The 24,797-nt window shown below is 39.8% G+C and overlaps 1 protein-coding gene across 1 annotated transcript in view; it reads left to right on the top strand.

Annotated features, from left to right (window-relative positions):
* Positions 1-2,471: 2,471 nt before the first annotated feature.
* nphs1 (NPHS1 adhesion molecule, nephrin) overlaps positions 2,472-24,797 on the top strand; it is a 78,790-nt gene continuing 56,464 nt past the window's right edge. Inside the window, exons 1-4 of the mRNA XM_030785305.1 lie at positions 2,472-2,577; positions 2,747-2,996; positions 9,051-9,144; positions 20,548-20,814. Of these exons, the coding sequence (XP_030641165.1) occupies positions 2,472-2,577; positions 2,747-2,996; positions 9,051-9,144; positions 20,548-20,814 (717 nt within the window). The remainder of the gene's footprint in view (positions 2,578-2,746; positions 2,997-9,050; positions 9,145-20,547; positions 20,815-24,797) is intronic.

Here is a 24,797-nt window from a genome sequence, read left to right as displayed (position 1 = left end):
AAAACCAGGGGGAAAAAAAAAAGACAAAAAACAAACACGTGGAGCCCTAAATTCACAGCTCTCTGTAGTCAGGAAAGCATCAATTACATATAAAAACGAAACAAAACATAACAAAAAAAAAACAAAAAAACAACAACATGAAAAAAGAAGAAAAAACATATATCACTCTTCTCCTTTTCCCTACACTGGCGGTTAAAAATATAAAAATGCTTTTTTTAATATGCTGGAAATAAATGAATGGCAGTGCTGTATGATTTCCCCCATAAAGGGTGAAATATAGGTATATTGTAAAAATCATATCTAATCTGGCTAAGTGGCGTAATGTTCTCTTTAATTTTTTTTTACAGTGGGCCATTTGGGGAGATGGAAGGCCTCAAAAGGGCAGAATGCTATACATTCATAGGTAGTATTTTGCTATGGGCTTTATTTCAGGAGTCATAAAACAACCTGAATTCAATCTGATGCTTGCATTTTGAAAACCAGTAGATAGTCAATCATTCTTTAGCCTTGTGCTGAAGAGAAAAGAAGCTGAGTAAAAGAAGTTTCCTTTATTTTTTCACCTAAAGTAACACTTCATAGTTTTGTTTTTTTTAAACTTTTTATGACTTCCCGTCTGGAGGCACTTTACTTTATTTGTGCACTAAAGAAATATTTCACAATTTATTTGTTTTTGTGAAATGTAATGATTTTTTTTCTCGATAGCCTACTTTCTGAGGGGTGAATCATGAAATAAAGGAGGGAACAGAGACTGAAAAAATGCTAAAATGGAGAGAGATGAAGAAGTGGACACATGAGCAGAGGTAGCATAAATTTCCCAACATCAGTCCTGGCTCATCTTTGACGGTTCACCTCAGGGAAAATCCCTCCTCACCAGTATCTTGCCACAGATTCAAAAGTCCTTGTTTCATAAATCAGTCCGGTGTACCAGGTGGTGATTCAAGGCTCAAGGTTCTCCTCCCCACAGTTTCACAGATATTATTAAGTTTTAGCATGCTCCGATCTTCACATTAAGACATTTTCCAATCCCACACCCCCCATGACCTGAAGGCCTGTTCCATTCCTGCACCAACAAATCTGTCTCAAAGAAGAGGTTTAATCATCCATCAGGGATCACAAAGCTCTCCTCCCCTGCTTCCAAGACATGCTAATCCGTGCTCACGGTAAAGTGTGACTGAAATCAATTAAAATGCCTGCAATAGCCCGTTAGTGATTGGACAGCTCCAGGGTGTCCACTGGATGGTGGGGGTGAGGGGGGGGGGTGGGTTGTGAGGAGGAATGAACTGAATTCCCCTCTCTCTCGCTCGCTCTCTCTCTCTCTCTCTCTTTGTTTTTGAAGGTGAAATGGGTTTGGGACTTTCCTTACAAATTTTTGGCTCTTGAGTCTTGGTCCTGCTTGATTTCGATGAGAATCACTAACCCATGGAAGGTACCCAAATAGTGTATCCAGTATATCCATGACTTATACGTTTATGAAGTGAGTTTTTGGTCAGAAGACAGAGGAGTTTACCCTTTTCAATCTCGGTGCCAGCTGAGCTCCAGAACCATTAAGTGAATGCTCAAAAGAAATGTGTTTATTTATTTTTTTGTTTGTTTATTGTGTTAAAGTATTAATTGCCCCTACTAATTGCCAGGCACAGTCTCATATTTTTATGGCTTTTCCTGAATTTTTTTTTTTTTTTACTGAGGATGGCTACGTAATTTCCAATTCAAAAATGTGGAAAGGAAAAGAAGATGTAAATAATTTTCGCACCAAATATAAACTATTAGTACCAAATGTCAGACAGCTATGGTAACCAAGCAAGAATTTTGCCTTTTCTCTCTATGCCAATCAAATCTTGCTTTTCAGGTGCAAATTGCCAATTCTCTCCTTTTGTATCACTAATATTTTGAATGAAATTGTGCATCAGTGGTGCCCTCAGTATAACTAAATAAGTTAGGGAGCAGAGACATGGGAACAAATTAACAGATATGACAATGATGTTTTCTCAGATTCTTACAGGGACAATATATATATATCCTGTGATCAGCTCACAAGTCCAAAACCATCCTTTGACTCAAGAATATATATATATATATATATATATATATATATATATATATATATATATATATATATATATATATATTTTTTTTTAGAAATTTGATAGAGCATGGCACACTTTTCATTATCACCTCAATGTGTAAACAACTTAAACAACATCCTCAGCTGTACGTTTTCATTTTTTAGAGAAACAAAAGTTTTATAGTTTGTGGAAGTAGGTGCTATGCTGGCAGTTCTAGTGTTTGCACGAAACATTTTTCTTAAGTCCTGTTCAAAAAGTGGAAGTGACTTTGTGTACATTTAGAATAGGGTGCCCAGTTACTTGAATAAAATTTGCAAAATAAGAGACACTCTGTCATTTCTGACCTTCAACAAGCCATGTGCTAATAGTAATTATGAGTTTACAAAGGTGCATGGGGAGACGCAACCAATGGAAACATCACGGAGGCAAGATGACAAGCACCTGCAGCTCATGGGAACCCATGAGCAACTCGATAAAGGCGGGAGTCTGGGGAAGGGAAAGGAGGACACCGCTGGTAAACATCTCCGCCCAGTTCCTCAGACTCTGCTGAACTGCTGCTGGAGACGACTGCCATCAGCTGTGTGGCCCAGAGGAGGGAGAGTGCAGAGGCAAGCCTTGAGTACAGGTCTACCCCTAGTTCCCCAGCCTGTTGTCATACTGTTGCTGGAAGCACCCACCACCAGCTGAGACTGTTTTTCAGCCGCTGTCGGAGGTGACTGCCGCCAGACTCTGCAAAACCACTGCTGTAAGCAACGGCCAGCAGCTGGGTAGAGCAGAGGAGAGATACTCACTGGCTGAGTTGGAGACCCTGGTTTGGTTCTTGGTCCAAGTGTCTTGTAGCTGGCTGTGTTGCCTGCTCCTTCCCAAAAGCCCTGGATCCTCCTCAGATGACATCTGCACAGAATGCCACCACACCTGCACCCACTTGCACTGGTGCCATTGCCCAAGCACCTTTGACATACACATGTTACCACTGTAACTGTTACAATAGGTGTCTCATCCAGGGCTGAAATGGTTACCTGGCTCATGTCTCCAATCCACCTACACAGGGTATGACGTTAGGTGTTTTCTCAATGCCCAAGTATTTACTTTGTGGAGATAAGGATCTATAAGATAGGTAATATGATACTCTTTAGTGGCTGTCCAAAAAAACAAAAAACAAAAACAAAAACACACACACACACACACACACACAAAGACTCGAAAAGTTCCAGAAAGGTTTTTTTGAGGCGCTCTCAGATGGCACAAGGGAAAAGACCCTAGTGCACCATCCCAGATACCTGGGTTTGAATGTTGCCACCAGTGCCTCTGGCTTTGCCAGGCATCTGCATCAACCAAATTGGCAGTGTTTTCTGTCGGGGAGTCAGCAAGGGATCTACTCACCAATGCTGGAATAACAGCTCCCATTAGTTGGTCAGGGCATCAAATTGGCAGCAGGTGGATCTGGTAGGCATAGCATAAACCTCCATGTGCATTACAGCTTCCTGGAATAGTCCACCACGGTCTGGTGACAAGAAGCAGTTAGCAAGTCCATATGCATCGAAGGTACTCTACACTTTCCTGGCCCATGTGGGAGTTGCACAAGAAAATGGGAGTAGTAATGGCTAACCACCAAATTGCTGGAAAAGGGGATGACATTTCCAAGGTTTTTGAATTTAAAAAGAAATCTCAATTGGTTTCGTAATACCATTGTGAAGCAAACTCAGGGCCACACAGAGTAAGTTAAAAAAAAAATACACAGAGTAAATAATTTAGCAGGGAGGTTCTGCTATGTTCTCTATCTTCTGAGAAGAATAAAAGAAGGTCAAGAACTACAGCATGATAAATTGACCTTTCCATGACCTCATGCTCAATATGTACTGGGGAAACAACGAAGAACAGCGAATTATACAAAATGTTTGCAATGTTAAATATACAGTACAGCTGAATAAAAGATTAATATCACATGAAGTGAAAGAAAAAATAAATACAAACACCTCCACCACCACACACACACAAAAATTGTTCTCACACATAAAGAATGAGTCCATAATATTAAACCTTTAGAAGGATATGAGTAGATGCTTAGAAATCCCAGAATATCTTGTCATTTTTACCTTTATGAAATGCAAAATAGGAGGAACATCTAGCTATGTCGCCTGGATTCAACTGCATGTTTTCCTTTTGGATCTGTGAACATATAATGGACCCAGCGGACCTTGGGCTCTTGAATACATATTCTACTGCTGCTGCTGCTCCTATGGATCAATCTCAGAATAGAGAGAGGGACATAGTCTGGTCATATGTAGCTATACCATGCAGCCTTATAGCCAAGAGCAGATCATAAGATTTCACAGATTGCTTTATTTCAATCTCATCTCTCCATTTCGATATTCATTGCTGAGGAGTATAACAAATAAAAATTTTTGCATGGTGTTGTGCACAACAGGAGTCTGCAATGGATGAACCAAAAAACTGTAGAATACTCTTGGTTCAGAGATCTTGGACTCACGTTTGTGTGTGTTCATTCTGCTCTTTGAACAACGTGGATGGAACTGACAAGGGCCTCAATTTGAGTCGCTACGGACCCTCGCTCCACAGCGCTACAGGATCACAGAAACAAACAGGAAATGAAGCTTTTACCAAACATCTGGAAATTTCCTTCCATCTCTATCCACCACCCCCCAACACCCCCCCCCCCCCCCCCCCCCCCCCCCCCACCTTAGTACCACCCACCCTCAGTCCCAGCCCTCCCCCAGTTCACCAGTCCCAGCTTATGTTTTGAATGGATTACAAAGCCTTGCAGAAGGGTGTTATTGTGGATGAGATGTAAGCTATGACAGAACTATCCCCCGTCCAACCTCCCCCCCCCAACGCCCCGTCCTAAAAAAAGGAGCTCATTCAGTGTCTTGAACAACAACAGCGAAAAAGATTATTTCGATTTTTCCCGCTGTATTTTCTTCAGTAATTCGATGTTTATTTTAAGCCTCCCTGTGATCTCTCTTTATCGCTCTGCTACTACATTGTTTTCACTTGAGTGTGACCCAGTTTGGTAAAGAAAATGAGGGAATGGGTTGAAAGATTTTCGGCCAAGGCAATGGAAAATCAAGGACAGATTTGCCTTCAAGGCTTGTGTTAGCACTATAATCATGTTTTTTTTTTTCCTCTTTTTTTTTTTTACAGCGAGGCCATGTATAACCCTGACAACAGTTGTGATTAGTCTGAAACGTCTCTGCTTTTAGTTCGTTACTTCATTTGCCATGTCTCTCAGCCAACAGGTTCACTCTGGGATACTTGTTGAATTGAGAATACAACTACATTTCTTAGTGTATTTGGCATTTAAAAAGAAAAATAAATGGAGGGAAAGCATATCAGCAAAGGGAGAAAATAAAACGGACAAAAATGAAGAAACTGACACAAATTTTGAGCCAAATGTCAAAAATGGGACCAATTTTAATTTGAATGTCATTTGCTGCTCCACTGTGGATCATGATATTTCTACATCTTTTCTTTGCTGAATCTGGATCAAAATAATGATAGCCTTGTATACATCATGCTGTTAAATTAATTAACCTTTATTTTGGCCAATTTATCATAGTGTTTGCCAATCTCTCAAAAATCAAAAGACATTGTGACTTTGATTATACCAGCCACAATTGATTTTATTTGCAGAAAAATGTCAGTACTAGAATTTTTTTATGTAAGGTTTTGATGTTTGATTATTTGATCTTCTAACAGAGGTGTGGAAAACATGAAGGAAGCGTGGAGATTTCATTAGTGTGCTGATGGTACCCTACATCTTTGCTAGTGTTTTTCTTCTTCTTCTCCCCCCACCCCCCTTTTTTCAAATTTATTTGCGTACTTCTTTTCAAGATACAGGTTAATAAGTCCATGGTGACCTTTTTGTTTTTCCAACTCCAGTGTAATAACATGTATTAAGCACTGGTGACTTTAACGATTTACGCCGTGGCATCACTGGGTTAATCCGGGAAAAGAAGGCTTATCTACTTCTCATTCCTAGAGAAATGAGGGAGATGAATAACTTTTAGAACGACTGTAGTAAAATCCCCTTTGTTGACCAGATCCTCCCGATATTGGCTACATGACCAAACATATGTCATCTGATATACCGAGGACAGTCCCCATGGGATCTAGATCCTCAGGCTGGTTCATAATAAAAATCTGCGAGAAGAGCCAAGAAGAGATGAGTGAGCTGTGTCAAGTCTGGTTACAACAGTTTAGTCGACTGAAGGATGCCCTGATGTTTCTGTACCAACTGAATTATTGATGCCTAAATACACTTAATTTCTTCTTATCTGGACTATTTTAACTTGAAACAGCAACACAAAATATGAGCCTTTACGGTGCCATAACTGATAAAATATTAACCCCACAAAATAAATAAATAAATACATGCATACATAAATAAATACCAAAACAAAAAAATTAAACCACAATAAATAAACATTTAATAAATGAAATAAATAAGTAAATAAGTAAACAAAAGGAGGAACAGGCCTGGCGTTAAAAGCTGAAATTGTAAAAATGTAAAAACAATGACACCTCCCTTGCCTCATTTCTTTGTTTAGCCCAACTCTCTCCCTATGCAGTACCTTTTAACATTTTCTCCCTCTTTCATTCTTTATTAAACCAAAGGCTCTTCAGAAATGCCCAGACGAGCTAGCTCACTTTAATGCATATACCTATGTGACAGCTGAGGGTGGGACCAGTTATGCAAGGCCTCAGTGCCTGAGCATAACGTCAGTCTGCCCCCAGTTACGTAAACACGGCAGGCAACCAGAGAGCAGAGACCATCATTGTGGGAGAGTGATTGGCTGTCAAAATTTAGCGTTCACGGTTTTTGGACCACAGTCAGCGAGGCAGGGAGAAGGGCGAAAGAAACTCTTGTGCATTCACCTAGCATCACAGCTGGAGCTGGTTTTGGAGCTATAGTCTTAACCTGCCATTGTATATTTCCTTCGCTCGCTTTAAGATAACAGTGTAGTTGCCCTTTCTCTAACACCGTGCAGCTTCTTCACTTTCAATTCAGCTCAGTAATGCTTTCCTGGCAAGAAATGTTACCTCTCACTGTAGCCCTCAAAGCACCTAAAAACTGGTGCTCTTTAAAAACCAGCTCTCTTTGAAAACCAACTCTGCTTAAAACTCGACTCTCCTTAAAAACTGACTCCCTCCTGAACTCTTTTGCTCTAATGTCATTCTTAAAAACCCAGACTCTGCACATGAGCGGTAAAAAGGTGAAAACATATATTATATAGCTTGCGATGTTTCTGATCTTCAAGAACCATGTTGGTCACTAGTACCCTCACTTCATCCCTTGTGTTTTTGCAGGTTCACCTCCCAGACAGGCAGAATAGTGGACTGAACAGATTACAACTACAGCCTCATTTTACAAGGGGCCAGACGTCCACAATCTGAGTCACTTATTTTAAATAAGTTATGAATATGTAGTTGTCCAGGTCAAGGCTGGAGGAGGTAAGAAGGCCATGTGAACAATGGGGAAAAAGCAGTAAATTAGACATTTAAATTAAAGCTTGTGTAACAATTGTGGCTCTTGTTCATGATGAAAATGCAAGATGATTAGCTGATGCCTCATTGCTTACACTAATTTGTAGTGACTCTCTCTCTCTCTCTCTCTCTCTCTCTCTCTGTGTGTGTGTGGTTTAAGTACTTGTGGCACTGTGTGGACCAAAATGTCCCCATGGGGATATGAATGTCCGGAGGAAAAAAAAAAACCTAACAAAATGGTGACATTCTGTTGTTTTTCTTTTCTTTTCTTCTTCTACTTTTCTTTTCTTTTCTTTTCTTTTCTTTTCTTCTTCTTTTTTTAATTTCCTGTCACTGATAAAGCAAAACAAGCCAAAATATTTGGTACTGGTTCATTTCATGGTTAGGTTGTTAATCTTCAGTTACAGTGAAATGAATTTCAATGGGAGGTCTCCAATAGCATATACAGATAAACCTGTGTCTGTGTCTGTGTGCGTGTGTGTGTGTGTCTGTGTTCATATGACCAAATAATGAAAAAAATCCCGTGTTTGGGATCTACGGCTTTCCTATACATATGGTTACCATTTGACCCATACAGCTACTGCTCTATGTCAAATTCAAGAACATATTTCATGAATCTGTGTTTATATAATAACACAGACTGACATTAGATGCTTTCAAAAGACCCCACCATCATTTCAGGACATAGGTATTTGTTAGAATGAGAGAAAAAACATGTTCAGTGTGTCATTTAGATTTTATCTTCCATATGGAGTCTTCCAGTCCAGGACATTTTGTTTACTCTGGTCTTTGAGGATGTCTGTGAATGAAGCAATCTTGTGACTGACTATAAGACAGTTTTTCACCGCATCGTGTATACTGACATATAGACAGGGAAGAGTGCTATATCCCACAGTGATTGTGTCAGAAGGAGTGGCTGAAACTGTAATAAACATTGAAATTGTGCTGGACACTGTACCAGGTACGTTCCTGTGACATATGTGCCTTGCCATTGGTCTCTTTATAGAGTTCATATGAGAATAGGGTAGTTCTTCTCTGGGCATTAGTGGGAAAAAATGTGTCAGCTGAAGCACCAACCAAAGTTCAGAAGTTTAGCAACTAAACCAACCAACCAACCAACCAACCAAACAAAAATAACATGGTTTTTACTGATGACACGTGTGAAAGAGCAGTCCTAAGGAGTTTGGCTTACCACAGACAAAAGCCACTGAGTAAAGCCAACACACGCTGAGTACCGAATAAAGGAAAACGTTACTTCCATATGTTGACAGAGAGGGTGCGATGTGTGCATTGATGGTTCCCTGTGGTTTATGGGTCTTTTATACGACCGTTACATCACGGTGGTTACATCACGGAGGAACAAAAGAGAGGGAAACACATACTGAGCTGAAAGCTACCATGGAGACTGCAGTCTTGAAGACCGCGATGGAAGAATTCTCTTTTGTTTTTACGGTCTCTACGGTGTGACGGCGGTTTTAACAGTCGCAGAAGAAACCTTAGCCGCCGACGCGAGGAACTCTACAACATCGGCAGCAGCACTTCTGAACGTGAGCCTTGTGAGGTGCCCACCACCACCGTAACCGCTAACTCAGTGCCCTGTCTCTTACGATCACAATTAAAACATACTTGAAATAGAACAGCGCTCAACTCGAAAGCATATGGCATGAGATTTTTTTGAGGAATTGCAGAAGCTCTTAATGGACGAACTAATATTTTAAGATAACTGTATGAATAATTAAACTGTAAAGCTAGTTTCCCTATAGGTTAGATGTATCCAGACAACAGAAGTTTCTGGAGAACATAAACGTCTTTACGTCATTGTTTGTGCTATGCTGAGTTACCTTGACCTAAATGATCACATTCCAACTGATCACAGGAAGTTATGATTTCTGTGCTGTAAAGGAACTGAACATTTTTATTTGCACTGGTCAGCAATGGGGCTGCCAAACACTAACCATTTAGCTTAATCTGCTGGCCATTTCATTAGACAGGGACTGTTAACAGGATTGATCTGAAATACCTGAATACATATGTGTACTGGGCTCGGGGCTTCTAAATTATTTATCAGTGTGCGGTGGTGGATTATTTTCTAATCTGATTATGAATTGAGATCAAGCTGTTGTTGTGCTATATCATAGAAGCTGCTGCAGAAAACATCATATGCGTTGCGATCATAAGGACTGTGTACCATGTCATTCTAGTACCCAGTGTTTCATTGCCTGGCCCATTCATCTCCTTATCAGGTTAATGTGGTTAAACACTGGATTATTATTGCTATTTTGTATATGTGTATGTGTGTGTGTGTTTGTGTGTCTGTGTCTGTGTCTGTGTGAGATAGACAGATATCTATCTATCTATCTATCTATCTATCTATCTATCTATCTATCTATCTATCTATTTTTTTTTTCTTTCACGCTTCATAAAATGTATGAGTTTCTGTTCTGATGTCTGGTCTGTGTGTTCTGCTGTAAGCTGAGGATCTGAATACCAGCTAACTGTAACAATAAGTTTAAAAACCTTACCACTGGTGACATGGCAGTTGTGTCTTTTTCTCTCTCTCTTTCTCTCTCTCTCGCTTACTGTGTAGCTCATGGCAATAGCCCAATTCTGCACGCAGCTTAGAGAGCGCTGAGCTGTAAGGCAGCTAAACAAATTCTAGCATCAGCGACACCAGAACCCTTCAGGCTTCAGAAAAACAGGCTGAGGGATAAAAATGGATAGAGAGAGAGAGAGAGAGAGAGAGAGAGAGGGGGAGAGAGAGAGAGAGAGAGAGAGAGAGAAGGGGCAAAGAAAGCGAAAGAGAGTGTGAGTTAGTAAGAGAGAGAAAAATACGTGAATGTTTTGTGAGATAAAGAGGTGACTTTTTGAACCTTTCCAACCGTCTTTTCATGTAACTTACAAACACTTTACAATCTATGGCTGGAACTGTAATTCTGAAAAAGACGAAACATTGATTGTGCTCCATGTCCCTGGACCCTTGCAGCCATTGTTGGAGAATATGACACAGCTTGATTCAAGCTGTCAACAGAATTATTGGCAAAAATGTATTTACAATGTATTTACTTATCTGTAGGAAAGATATTATGGTATATTTATGGCATGTGTAATAAAGGTTTCACGCTAATCTGACTGAGAATAAAGCATAAAGCTGTACCATCAGTTCCCTTAACACACTCTTTTACTTACCCTATTGTCCCTTCATAATTCTGGAGCTCCCAGACAAAGGGGCAAGGTTTAAAAAAAACAAAAAAAAGAAATAACAACAACAACAACAACAACAGCAACAGCAGCAACAACAACAAACAGTAAATAGTCACAGTAAATGTAAAAAAAGCCACTGAATATAGACCTCTTCATTCAAATCCCAAAGAAATAACATTTTTTTTATCATAAAATGCCATTGGGCAAACACTGAGATAACAAAATATAACAAAAAATAAAAAAAATATTTTTAAGTAAAGCCAGTTCTCCAGCCTACCCAGGGGGATAGAGAAATATTTTCAAATGATCTGCCAAAGTATTTCCCAATTATAACACTTTTCAATTTTAAAAGTGCTGTATTGACTAATTTGTTCATTTAATATAAAAGGCAAAATGTTTTCAAAGAATGGTGGCTCAAGAAGGGCACGATAGTAATTTGTGTCTTGTGACGCAATAGCGTTTTTCATTTTGCCATCAAGAGTCTCTAAAAACATAACTTAGATTCCATTCTATGTGAATGTTCAAAAGCAATTCTGATACTGAATGTTGTATTGAAATCATGATTAAACTATTTAATGTTCTGACTGAGGAAAATACTCAGGAAATACTCAGTATCACGTAATCAGTTTCATGTAATCAGATAATTATGGATATTTTTCATCTTAAATTCACAATACATGTACTAATGCCTTTTTTTTATATCATAGAAGTGTATTTGTTATTGTTGTTGTTAAATGCCGTTTTTTTCTGTTTTTGTTTGTGTTTTCTGTTAAATGCTAATGATTTTGTTCTACATATGCAGATACATATGTACAGACATATGCAGACATATGGTGTGTGCTTTGGTACACTGGTTCTCGTCAGTGGTATCATTGTAGATTCATATTGTACAAACTAAAACAAGGCACATGATGAAAACATAACTTCAATGTACGTCTTAAGTCAAAGGCTGTGCGATGGATACATGTCTACCATAATTCACTGTGTCACTCCTCTCCCATATGCATGTGCTCATCTACATAAATGATGAATTTTAAAAGATTAGAACAGCTTTGGAGAATTAGTGGACACGGAATATTTACAAGCCAAATTGACAGTTTTATAGCACTGAAACATTTCAGCAATGTACTTAAAGCAAATCGCAGGGTGGTAGAGGTGAAAATATTCAAGCCTGCAGACATCCCAGATGAAGAATCTTGACAGAAAATATTTCCTTTCTAACCAGCAGCAACAGATGCACTGCCAAGGGAACATAATGGGTTTTAACACTCATAAAATATACACAGGCAGACACACACGCACACACCAACACACACACACACAGATACTCAGACAGACAGACAGACAGACACACACACACACACACACACACAGATACGCAGACAGACAGACAGACAGACACACACACACACACACACACACGCGCACACACACACACACACGCACACACACACGCACACACACACACACACACACACACACACACACTCACAAACAAGATAACAAATTCTTAATATCCCTCCAAACTCTGGCTTCCTCTTCTCTCTTGGCCTCCATTTCTTACTCCCTCGCTAATCCACTTCATGCTTAGTCTGGGTACTGGGAAAAAAGGCGAATAAAAGCCCCCTTTTTTCCCTCTCCCCTCCCTTGTCTTTTTCTTCCCCTTTTGGCCAGAAGAAAAGAAGTGTTGCCAAGGCGATGAGGTTGGTTGGTCTCCCACTGTGTGGTGTGGGAAGAGTGTCAGCTTGTGCTGACATTCACTGAAGCCGGTCGTTCCCGGCAGCCGGGGCCTGACAATAAGAGAAAAGGAGAGAGCAAGAGAGAAAGAAAGAGAGCGAGAGGGAGGAAAGATGGTTGAAACTGTGGAAAGTAATGAGGGCTTGCACCTGTAACATTAGGTGGGCTCAAGCACCCCGCTGTGATGAGACAGCTGTGACAAAACAGCTTCCCTTGCTCTCTCTCTCTCTCTCTCTCTCTCTCTCTCTCTCTCATCTCCACTTGTCTTTTCCATCCTCTCTTTCTCTGTCCCTTTCTGGACCAGCTGTTCTTTCATTCATTTCTCTCTCTCTCTCTCTCTCTCTGTTTTTTTAGCCAAAAGTCAACTAAGCAGAACCCCTCTCTCCCCACACCATCATCGCCGCCACTACCACCTCTCTCTCTCTCTCTCTCTCTCTCTCTCTCTCTCTCTGTCTCTCTCTCTCTCTTTGTGTCTCTGTCTCTCTCACTCAGTCTCAGACATCAACAGATTTTACATCTGCAGGTTAACTAAGGCAAAGGCTAGACATTTGGCAAATGGCCTGGGAACAGCTCTCTCTCCACAAAACACCAGCTTACTCCCACCATAACGCCCAGTTCTGAAAAGCCTAACACAAGGAAAAATATTCATAAGTGATGCATTTAACTTAATTATAAATGAATGTCTTTCAGATCCATTCATCTAGCCTGTGTACCAGACAGTTTAAAGATTTATTCCATAAAACCCAGATGAGAGCGTTCTGTTAAAAATGTGAAAGAACAACTACAACAATAAAAAAAAAAGAGAAACTAAAACAAACAAAAAAACAAAACCCAAAAGAAACAGTGCTTAAATATTGCAATACATTTTCTGGATAAGGTCAAAATAAATTTACTCTAAAATAATAGGAATAGTGATTTAATGAGATCAATTTCACTGAATGTTTTTGAAAGCATGTAGGAGCGGGGGGGGGGGTGGGGGGTGAAAAAAGAAATAATCCAATGGTTTTGCTACAGGATCTACAGATCTGTAATCTCTAAAATGAGAGCCAGCCAGGATCCAAATTCAACGGGAGAAGTATTACAGAAGCACATAACTTGTTAGATGTAAAGGAAGGAGAAATCTAAAAGAAAGAAAAAAAATGGGCAGACCAAGCATTCAGAAGGCTAGTATGAAGCTGGAATAGTCTGAAAAATGAGGTATGTCTATTTTTCATCAAAACAGAAAGTGTATCATGTCATTTTTACTGTTAGACAATACATTCAAGAAATTCTGGGCTACCAGTGCCTGCAGAGATGCGTGTTGACTGCCATTTGGCTAAAGTGTGTATCAATATGTAAAAACCAGGCTATGCAAATTAAAAAATAACCTTCCTTTTTTTTTTGAGGAAGAAATGGAACCAATACTGTATTCCCACATTCAACGTCACATAAGGAACATTCTTACTGTGTGAAAATAACCAGCGATGAATGTCAAGTATTGGACTCCATGTTTACAGATTGTTTACCAGGATTTCGCATGTGAAACAATGCTACCAATTAGCTGTAATTGACAGACATCCATTGGAACGTTATAACACTGTAGGCAGTGTTGACTTCTCTTGAGAAGGGAAGGATGATATTCCTTAAAAAAGATACCCAGCATGCAAATTCAGTGGCCGTTTCAGTTCATTGTATAATATCTCTCTGATAAAGTCCTTTATGCTTTCTACACATCCCTGCCTTAACCTTCAAAAAAAGAGAGAAGAGAAAAAAGGTTTGTAGAAATACTACTCTGACTTGAAAGTATTAAATTAACTCATAATTATAACCATGCTTCACACCCCTTATTGAAAACAAATAAAAAGAGATGCTTCCTTAGAGATTTGTTGCTAATTCTCTTTGCTAGGTAGCCAGCCATTCATTTACGTGCCAGAACTATGGATGGGTTTCCCAGTCAGGACCCTCATGGGAATCGTCCCCTGCCAGTGGGTTTTCTCTTTTCTCACTGTGCTCTCATTCTGTTGATATTCAAAAGAACCACATCACAGAAAATCAGACTCATTACAATTAATATCCATATATAACTGGTGATAGGTAAAAGATGGGGGCTCTCTTTATCTTTTTTAATGAGTGGATTAAGATTGACGAAGTATCCAGTCTTGTGTAACTTGGCGGTAATGCAGTTCTAGAGGTATGGAAAATATACATCCAACGACATCTGCTAATCGGTTCATTTGATTTGAACTACCATTGAAATTTCAGAAGAGGATTTTTTTAAGAGTCCTTCCTATTCCTTTTGATCAGTCAGTCATCTTTCAAGCTCGTCTGCTTTACTTATCTTTTGACTCTCCATGTCTTTTTTTTTTTTTGTCAGCAACCCACCTTACCTTCTTCTCTTACTTTCCTTTGCACAGTAAACAGACCCTTTCTTCGGTCTTCAGTCTGTTTGCAATGTCTTGGGGAGGGGCTTGAGGTTCTGAATTGAACCCAGTTAAGATCCAGCTTCCCCCCAGTAGGACTCCAAGCCAAGTCACTAACAACCAGCATACAGATACGGCTTTCCTTAAAACAAATGTGAACTCCTGAACTGGAGTTTCTTTGCTAAACTACAGTTACTGCCCAAACACAGCAGCCAGAGAAGGTGAACAGTGTAACTGAACAAATTAATTTTGCTAGCGTAAATATTTTCTTACATTTACCTACAAACCTAGCCAAACCTATGGCTCAGTTGACATTCAGTTCCCAAAAAGCACACTTTAAAGTCTTTTTACACTCTGTTTTTTCCCCTCTTTTCTCTGAAAGTGCTCTGGAAGAGATGCAGCATTAGTGTCATCAGTGTGTGTGGTACAGCTCTGCTGCGAGTGCTTGTCGACCACATTGTTAAATATATTTTGGCTGATTTGGTTCCGTCCCCTGCTGCTCACTGTCAGTGACTGTAAGCTTTATTACGAAAAACAGAAAACACACTGCAGTGGCAATGGCTGCACCCCGCTGGACCCTGGGAAACTCATCTATGATCCGAACAAAACAGGTTCTGACGTGTGCGAAAAGGTCAAATCGGACACAGAAAAGGCGAAGGCACATGCGTTTACAGAGTGCAGGTAATGTGACAGAGATGCAACTCAAGCAGTAATTTGACAGAAGCCTTTACATCACAGTTAGTCGCTAACACACACTTTCTGGATAGGTTATGAATGCTTTACACCATTCCTCATATTAATCCTTCTGATTATTTTAAACTAATAAATGTGTTTATCTGAATGAGTTTTATTCTGACAGAGCTATTATGGTAAGTTATTATTTGTGAAGCATTAGACCTGACATTCAGTGTACATAACAAATGAGTGCCAGACCAGCTAAATTGAGTTTGCGCTGTTGGGCTAATTACTGGATTAATTTTAGATCTTCTACTCCCTATGAAACTGTTGTTTAGTATCGCACAATATACTTTATTAAAAAAATAAGTATTCTGTAGGTTACATTTTGGCGTGTAGAGCTATGCAAGTGTAAAATGGTAAATTGCTTAGCATTTCTGTTCACTTTGTCTTATGACTGAACTGAAGTTTGAAGTTGTTAGACTGGTTTGCCAGAGCTTGAGAATATACTTCAATGTTTGCGGTTTGGGTGTCAAGCACCACCGAATACTATAATACTACCAGGGACTGCCCAACTCACTACCATGAAACTCACGGGACAACGCATTTCCACCACATGGTGATGTGTTCACCATTTAAACTCTCCCTCTACTGGCAAAGACAGAACCTCAGAGGACTCCTAAACCTTCCATGATTATTACCTGGTAAGTAGTTGGAGTAAATAATAATAATAATAATTAAACACACACACACACACACACACACACACACACACACATTTAGATGAATGTTGGTAATGGGTTTTCTGAATCTTAGTTGTGAAAAGCTGTGCTCATAATCTGTTTCCACTGAGGTGCTGGTGAGTGCTTTGTCAGAACTGAGACAAACATGTTTCCCACTGTAATGTTCAACAGCGGGTACTGAGGTTTGACAGTGTTCAGTGGGTACTGAGGTTTGACAATGTTCAGTGGGTACTGAGGTTTGACAATGTTCAGTGGGTACTGAGGTTTGACAATAGCAAAGCAAAGGAACATCCCGTTGGTTATTGTTGCACTATAATTTCAAATATTTCAAAAGCAACTAAATTTAAAAATTTCAAATTTGAAAATTGTGAATAAGCTATTTATTTTTTTATGATGTAAGATTATTAACTTGTTGGCTACTTGAGTGTATGTGTGAGGAGAGAGTCTTCATCGCAATTTCTTTTTGTGGTGACAGATCTGATTGCTGTTTTCAGAATTTTACTGACAGCTACTCACACACACACACACACACACACACACACGCTCAAAACGATATTCAACTGAGAGACATCATTTCAGACAGTAGCTGTATTTCCAAATCTCAAAATCTCACCCAAACATGCTTTTCGAATGCCACACTTAAGCAGCATAAAACACACCTATTCTATGCTTCAGTATTGATGTCTATGGGAAATGAGATTTAAGGCCAGTCAGTCTCACAGTGGAGCTTTATAACCTCTTATAACCTCTTGGCCCCCATAATCGCTGCATGTAGCTAAAGTTCCTTTACATGTGTATTTACTTCAGCTGCGTATGCTTTACTTTATCTGTATCATAATAGTCTATCAAAAACACTGAACACACAGTTTTGTGTAACAATCACTATTCATACTACAAGAGTGACACTAGCAATCACTATTGGAAATGTAACTGGACACGTCACTTCTACTGACCCTCTCTGAATAAGGGTGTCTGCTACATGAATAAATGTGAAATGGAAGGTTAATCATCCAGGAGAGGGATTTAACGAAGTAGAATGATTCACGTTATACCTGTGAGCACTGGGTGAAATAAGGGAGACCTAACACTGGAGACAGCTCTACAGGGACTGGAGTTGTCCCTGGGTTGAGGAGCTGGTCCATACACCTGTGTGATGCCTTCATATTAATAAGCTGTGTTTTCCTCAATGCTTTGTTCCAGCCTCCCAAAAAGTTTCAAAAATAATCCCAAACACAGCCAAATCTCAGACATAGAAAGTAACTGTTAAAACTTCAATTGATATGAAATAGTTGGTGGTAGAATATTGTGTGTTGTCACCTGTCTTTTTTCCCCCCTGCAGTCATATTTTTGATTTAGCCAGATGCAATAAAACATCAGTGATTTGTTGGTTTTGGTGATACCGTTGCATGATGAATGACAGGACAGTCAAAGGAACAAACTGGATCTGATACACCAAAACTGACCTGGAATGTTTCACACGAGAGGATTTCCTTCTGTCAGGTGTCAAGGTAATTAATCATATAAATCACATTCATTTTAAAGAACGCAACATAGAAATTTTGTAAAAATGTCTTATCCGTGTTTCATCTGCAGAGGAAGTTCTCTTTTTCACTTACTGTTTTATTTTAGGTTTTCATTCAAAGTATTGCCTTTAAAAATCATACTTTGAAAAATACATTCAAATCAAACCAGTCAGATCCTAGGCATTGTTAGCCATTGTATCCATAGCTGAGAAATATGAATAAGAAAATAATTGTGCTGCACCAAAGTCAATGTGACTTGACTGCTGGGTTGGAATTATTAACATTTTTACAGAACATATGACGATAATAAAACCTGTTTCCAACACAAAAGTTTTTCTTTTTTTTTCTTCTTTTTTTTTTTTTAAATTCCGCTTGGTTTGTGTCAAGAGTATGTATCCATGTCACAAAATACTTCTCCTCTTGCCAACCTTATCTGTGATTTTTGCCGTGACAGCCCAGCATGAGGTGACTGATCAAAGCCTTTGATGAATTTAAAAAAGAAAGAGGCATATCAAGAAAAAAAAACAAATAGGAACTCCTCAAATGTTACATACAGCCAGGAAGCGCACACAAACATACACACACACACACACACACACACGCACACACATAAAAAGAGGAGAGAAAAACAGAGCTATTTTTCTGTTGCTCTGTCAGTGAACAGATGTTGATCCTCCCCAAATCCTAGTGTATCTCATGCTAAAGCCGCATAATGTGGATTAAGACCTGTTGAAATATAGTTATATCAGGGAATCCAGAGCAGGCCTACCATCTAAATAAATCCGCTCTTCCATTGCCTGCTAAGAGTAAGAAATTACTACAAATTAAGGTGCACAGTAGCTACTCCTATCATTTTACACACACATACACACACACACACACACACACACACACACACACAGACTCAGAAACAGTCACACATGCACAGACACACAGACACACACACACACACACTGATAAGCACACACACACTTACATGCGCGTCCTCTCTCACATACACACTCAGAGTGGGGCTTTTAATCCGAAGTTGCTCTGACCTCCATCAGCCCTTGTCCATTAGGGTGGGCTATTTTTTCCCAGCATGCACCCAAATCCTCTTCACTTTGCCTTCATCAACATGTAAAGACACACAGCTGCTTGTCTCTGGTTTCCTGCAGCAACACAGAAACTCGCAAACACCCCAGCTCTGCTCTCCCCTTCTAACACACACACGCACGCACACACACACACACACACACACACATACACACAGATACTCAGACAGACAGACAGACAGACAGACAGACAGACACACACACGCACGTTCACACACACGCACACGCACATGCACACGCACACGCACTACAGCTAGGGGTTGCGTGAATGCATAATTTTACAACTCAAATACTCCTTTCCTGAAAAACTTTCCTGAGTTCACGAGTACTGGGGGTTGGGCGGGGGGTCTTGCATCAATTAAAAGAGTATGCAACTCAAGACACAGAGCAAAGAATAAAACACACACACACACACACACACACATTTATAGGTGCATGCTCACTCACACACACACACACATATATATACACACAACATATATTCATACATATATCGAGATGATTTGTAATGTTCAGTTAATTAAACACAGTGAATTGTTCAAATGTTCAATTGATAAAACATTTTACAAGTAATGTCACATAAGTGCGAATGTCACATAAGTAAGTATGACATTACATGGCTAAAATATCAGTATTTGTGTTCTGTTGATTTCCCAGACCCAAAACTACTGACAGGTTGTGCAGAAAAAGCTAAGAAGTCTGGGGACTGTGACAAGTTGATTTATTCAGTGCACCAGAACATCAGTGGCATAGTGTTCATGAGCAAATTGGCAAAACAACGACTCAAAGCTCTCTGCTATGGAGTGAAAGTTTATGTGTTCACCTTCTCTTTGCTCATTGGTTAATACTGTTGCTAAGCAAACTCAAGGACATATAGTAAGTGCAAAATAGCATTTATTAAGAAGCTGCTTTAATGTTCTCTATTTTTGAGGGCAACAAAGAAAGGTAAAGAGCTACAAATTGATAAGTGGATTACCCTCTGACCTCAGACTCTCCTGTATTCTGAGCGCATGTGTCGGAAAGAAAGAGCTAAATCAGGCTATACCCATACATACGGCATAAAGTTCACATCACCTCTGAATGTAACAAAACCTGTATTATATAACATACAGTATGAAAGACATCAGAAAACTGAACAAAAAAAAAAAGCAGACATAAAGTGATGCTGAATGAAAATGTCATACAAGGAATGCATCCCCGGTGAGCAATGATAAATTCAGTGCTGTTTGAAGTACATGTAGCTTTAATTTAAAGATCATCTTTTGGTCGGCATGACCCCTCAGTCACGGTGTTCATGCTGAGGTGTTTCTGATGTTCATTAACACTTTAACACACAGGACATCGACTCAGCGCTTGGCATGCTATTTGTATTTATTTTGTATGTTGTCTTGGGAAAAGGCATTTGACAAATGAATAAATGTAAATGTATATCGCAGCTGAAAAATAAAGGAGTAAATGTTTTCAATTGCTTATTGGGTTGTCAGAACAATTTATTCTATAATAATGTGTGTCTGATCCTTTTTAGTGTAAAACAAATCATTGTTGCTAGGCTGTTCCCCTCTCTGTCCCATGTTTTCAAGCGTATGATAATTTGTGCTGTTGAGTAGGATGGCCCCTCCTCAGCTCTGATGAGTGCAGTGGCCCGTCTTGCTGGGCAAAAAGCACTTATCACGGTGGACGCCAGTACAGATGAAGTCCACCACACCACGGTAGCACTCAGCACCTGGTCGAGGAACCGTCAGTGGCAGATTTCCCTCAGGACTATTGGACTGCAGCTGAGGAAATCTCTTGGTCACAGGGCACGAAGACGAACGGACTTTGTCCTAGTGGAACACATTAGACAGACTCAGCAGGGCGGGACACAGACCACCTGTGTTGGGAACTTAATGCAAAGAGGCCCCCCCCTCAGGAGCTCTGCCCACCAGAGCTCGGACCAAAAATCCCTACGATCCATCAATGTTTCCCATCATGTCCAAACTCTCTAATGACACATATCCCAGCTCTTCCAGTAGGCTGTTGCTGACTGTAATTACAATTTACAATTACAATTTAGTTATTTGGCAGACGCTTTTTTACCGAAGCGACTTACAATTGGTGCATCAGTCGGATTTCTAATACCTTCAACAGAGATCATAATAAGACTGAGCGTCAAATTGCCCCTTCGCATTGCGCCCCTGGAATACTTTTACAAACAGAAATACAAGACAAAGGTTTTTTTTTTTTTTTTTTTTTCCTCTAGGGAAGGGAGGTTAGGCATTGGGGGACAGGTGTGTTCTAAAGAGGTGGGTTGTCAGTTTCCTGCGGAAGATGGTAAGAGATTCCGCAGTCTTGACTGCATGGGGGAGGTCGTTCCACCACCTTGGGGCAATGGCGGAGAAGAGGCGTGGTCGGGAGGAGCGGCTGCCGGGTTCCCGGAGTGAGGGGACCGTCAGTTGTCCGGAGGACGTGGAGCGGAGGGTCCTGAACACAGCACCCTCAAGTGGGACTCTCCGAGGACAACAGCATACAAAGATGTTAATTGGAGGCAGCCATGGATACGCAATGGATTTCTGCGTCACATTACAATAATTGAGTCAGTTGTGGGCCATGTGGTCCCTGGTTTTAAACCAACTTTTGTCAACCATTGTATACGCAATTCAAAAATAGAAGTTTTGAGTCTGAATATGCATTCTGAGACATGCAGTTGGAGTCCAAGCATAGGCATTGTGCCAATGAGATACTAAATTTGAATTGTCATTCAGTTAAAATTGATACTCAACAAATAAATAGGTAAAAGACTTGTAAGCCCCTGTTGCTGTGTCCCTGAGCTAAGTGAATGCAACTCTGATTATCACTAACCCATTGTGCCATTTGCGGACTTTTAAAGGTTGACTGAAAGTTGTAATGTACTTAGATATCACACAAGTGCTTCTAGAGATCAGATTAAACTTACATAACAAATGACATAGGATAATTTTTGAAGAAAACGATGTTGCTGGGAAGTCGATAATAAAAATTACAGCTTAAAAACCTTTCAGAATACCATTTTCTTGTTAGCCTTGACTCCCCCCCCAGCACTATTTCATTTCAAGTTGTGCTGAAGATGGAGTGAGGTGAACCATAAAGGATACGTTTACCAAGTTTTCATTTTCCACAAGTGCACTCTAACCTTAAAAGACTTCATGCCTTCCAGTGGCTGTGACAGCTTTAGTTTTAACATGCTATTGTTGTAATCCTGCACAGGAGAGATGGAAGAATTTGCCTTTCATGTTTCAAACATTACGCTAGTCACAAACATGGAAGTAATTTATTATTTAAAAAAAATAATAATAAAAAAATAAAAATAAATATATATATATATATATATATATATATATATATATATATATATATATATATATTTTTCTTTTTTCAGAAAAAAAATACTTATCTACTTAACAGTAATACTGCAGGAGAATTCACCCAGCTAAGTGTACCAAGATGGTTTTCAAAGCACTATCTCATATTTGAACAAACATACAAAATACATTCAGAACAAACCTGTGATGCAACAATGACAATTGTTCCAGAATATCAAAAAGATATTTGGCTTTACAACACACAGTGGAATTTTAACAGCTATACCTTTCTTTGCAGTAGATCCCTAAAATGATGTTTAGATTTTTAAAATATTTGATAGATTTAGAATAACTTTTAGAGGTATTTGCTATCTGGGACTGTAAGTGTGAGAGAGCAGTGTCATATAGCTGTTTCCTAACATCCTTTGGTTAATATGGATCTTGTCATTGTGTTTGCCATTGGGTTTAATTTTGTAGCCTTTAACTTGTAGGTAGTGTTTGTGTGTAAGTTTGGGTTCCTGAGAAAGACTGAGTTGTCTAGCAGCCAGTCTTTACTGAGCTGAAAATGAGATGTCCACATTCCTTGCTGAATTTATAGTGCTAGCAAAACACCCAATCCTAAAGTGAAAGGCAGCAGAAGTTAACAATGACATTCTTGGCTTAACTCGGGCGTGGTGGTCTTCCCCAGAGTCCAAGCACAGTCAGGGTATCTGTGCAAAAGACCTGAGAAGATTCATGACTCTTAAGGACCACACTGAGAAAAATCTGATGGAAGACATCATGCACAAAATAACATGTGTTTAAATCTTGAGAGTCAAACCTTTAGTGAAGCTGTTACATCTGAACATACAGTAAATAATTAAAGAAAAGTTCTTAAGCTTGTAATGTTAATTACGCTTTTGAGTGCACTGAAGAGGACAACAGCTTGGTATAAACATGTCCTTTATTTTGGTTAGACTCAACATTCTCCACTTTTACAAGTCCACTCTGGGCAGCTACCCCAGGTATGCCCTATGCGTCTCTTTCCATTTCCTCATTTTAGACAGAACCTTAGCAAACTGCCTACCTGCCTACAAACTAACCTGAGAACAACTTCTCAACTAAATATCAGCCTTGGTTTTCACTGCGGTGTATAGCTTGTGTGTGTGTGTGTGTGTGTGTGTTGGGTCTCATGGCTCAGCGGTGTTCAGTTATGTTCCTATGTGCTTGCGTTCAGCTCTTCCAATTAGATCTGGATATTGCTGTTCCAAACTGGGTATTCTGGGACTGCAGTTGCTGCTCATGGAACATCAGTCCAACATGGTCTCTGTTCTCCTGGTGCCAGCTGCTGCTTTGCAAGATCAACACACCCTTTGGTCTGTTAGGTTGTTCCCATATATATAGATATGTAGACATGGATATATGAGGTGGAGTAGATGGCTAGACCACTGACTAAGCACAGAGAAATATTTTATTTAGCATTCGTGGTTTTAACCTCAACCATACCACATAAAATGTAGTTGGAACATAGTTATGGAGGTGAATCTGTTATGGCCACGCTCGCTCTCAGTGCTTATCCACAGTTGCTGGCAGTCAGCTGTCTGTGTCGTCATGAGTATTGTCACATGAATACCACTTTATTCAGAGTGGATTGTACCAAATGAAACAGGGCTATTCACCATGCTATAATGCACTAACACCACAAAGCCATGAAAACAGGGCTATATATTAGTTACATCTGTCCTTTTGGCAAACTTTGTTTGGTACCATAAAAAGCAGAACCACGAGGGTAAATCTCTGATCATAGCATTCTCCATTGAAGGTATGTCTGTTGCTGTTGTTGTTACATATCTGAATATCAGTCTATTGGATTGCAGATATATTTCGAAGCTTGTTAGAGTTTAGGGTTAAACAGAGCCGATTTGGTGGATTAGTTCCTCTGGATTTTCGCCCATGTTCACCATGACCTGCATATTACTGCCAGATGAGGAGCGAGAGTGGATGGTTGAGGGAGCATAAGTGAGGTACAGTGGTCCAAATCCCTCTTAACCCAGATAAGCATTACTCCACCTGTTCAGAGCTGCATGCCTCATGTGGTACTTCAGCATTGGAGGAATTAGCATTGAGCTAACAACCCCCCCCCCTCCCCTCCCCTCCCCTCCTCTCCCCTCCTCTCCCCTCCTCTCCCCTCCTCTCCCTCCGCTCCCCCCTGCTCCCCCGCCCCCCTCCCCCCTGCTCCCCTGCCATACTGAGCTTTGATGTTTTAGGGGAGGGTTGGGTTAGCATGTTGTCCTGCTTGGAAGATGAAGGGAGTGAATGTTACAGGAAATTAATCAGTTACTGGAGCCAGACACAACAGTTTAAACAGACTGAAAAGAATAAAAATTTAGTCAACCAAGTGAACTGCAGTGTGCATTTTCAAAATGGGCCTTAATTAATCTGAAAATGATTTTAATATGTTTTCTAATTTATTTCAGAATTATTGTCACAGTTCATTTAAATTGAAGTTTATTGGTTTACTTTTGTTTGTTCCTGTTCTCTCAGCATATTAACACATTGTT

The sequence above is a fragment of the Chanos chanos genome, chromosome 9, assembly GCF_902362185.1.
Source record: "Chanos chanos chromosome 9, fChaCha1.1, whole genome shotgun sequence".
In the NCBI taxonomy this organism is placed as follows: Eukaryota; Metazoa; Chordata; class Actinopteri; order Gonorynchiformes; family Chanidae; genus Chanos; species Chanos chanos.
This window is presented reverse-complemented; position numbering and strand designations above follow the sequence as displayed.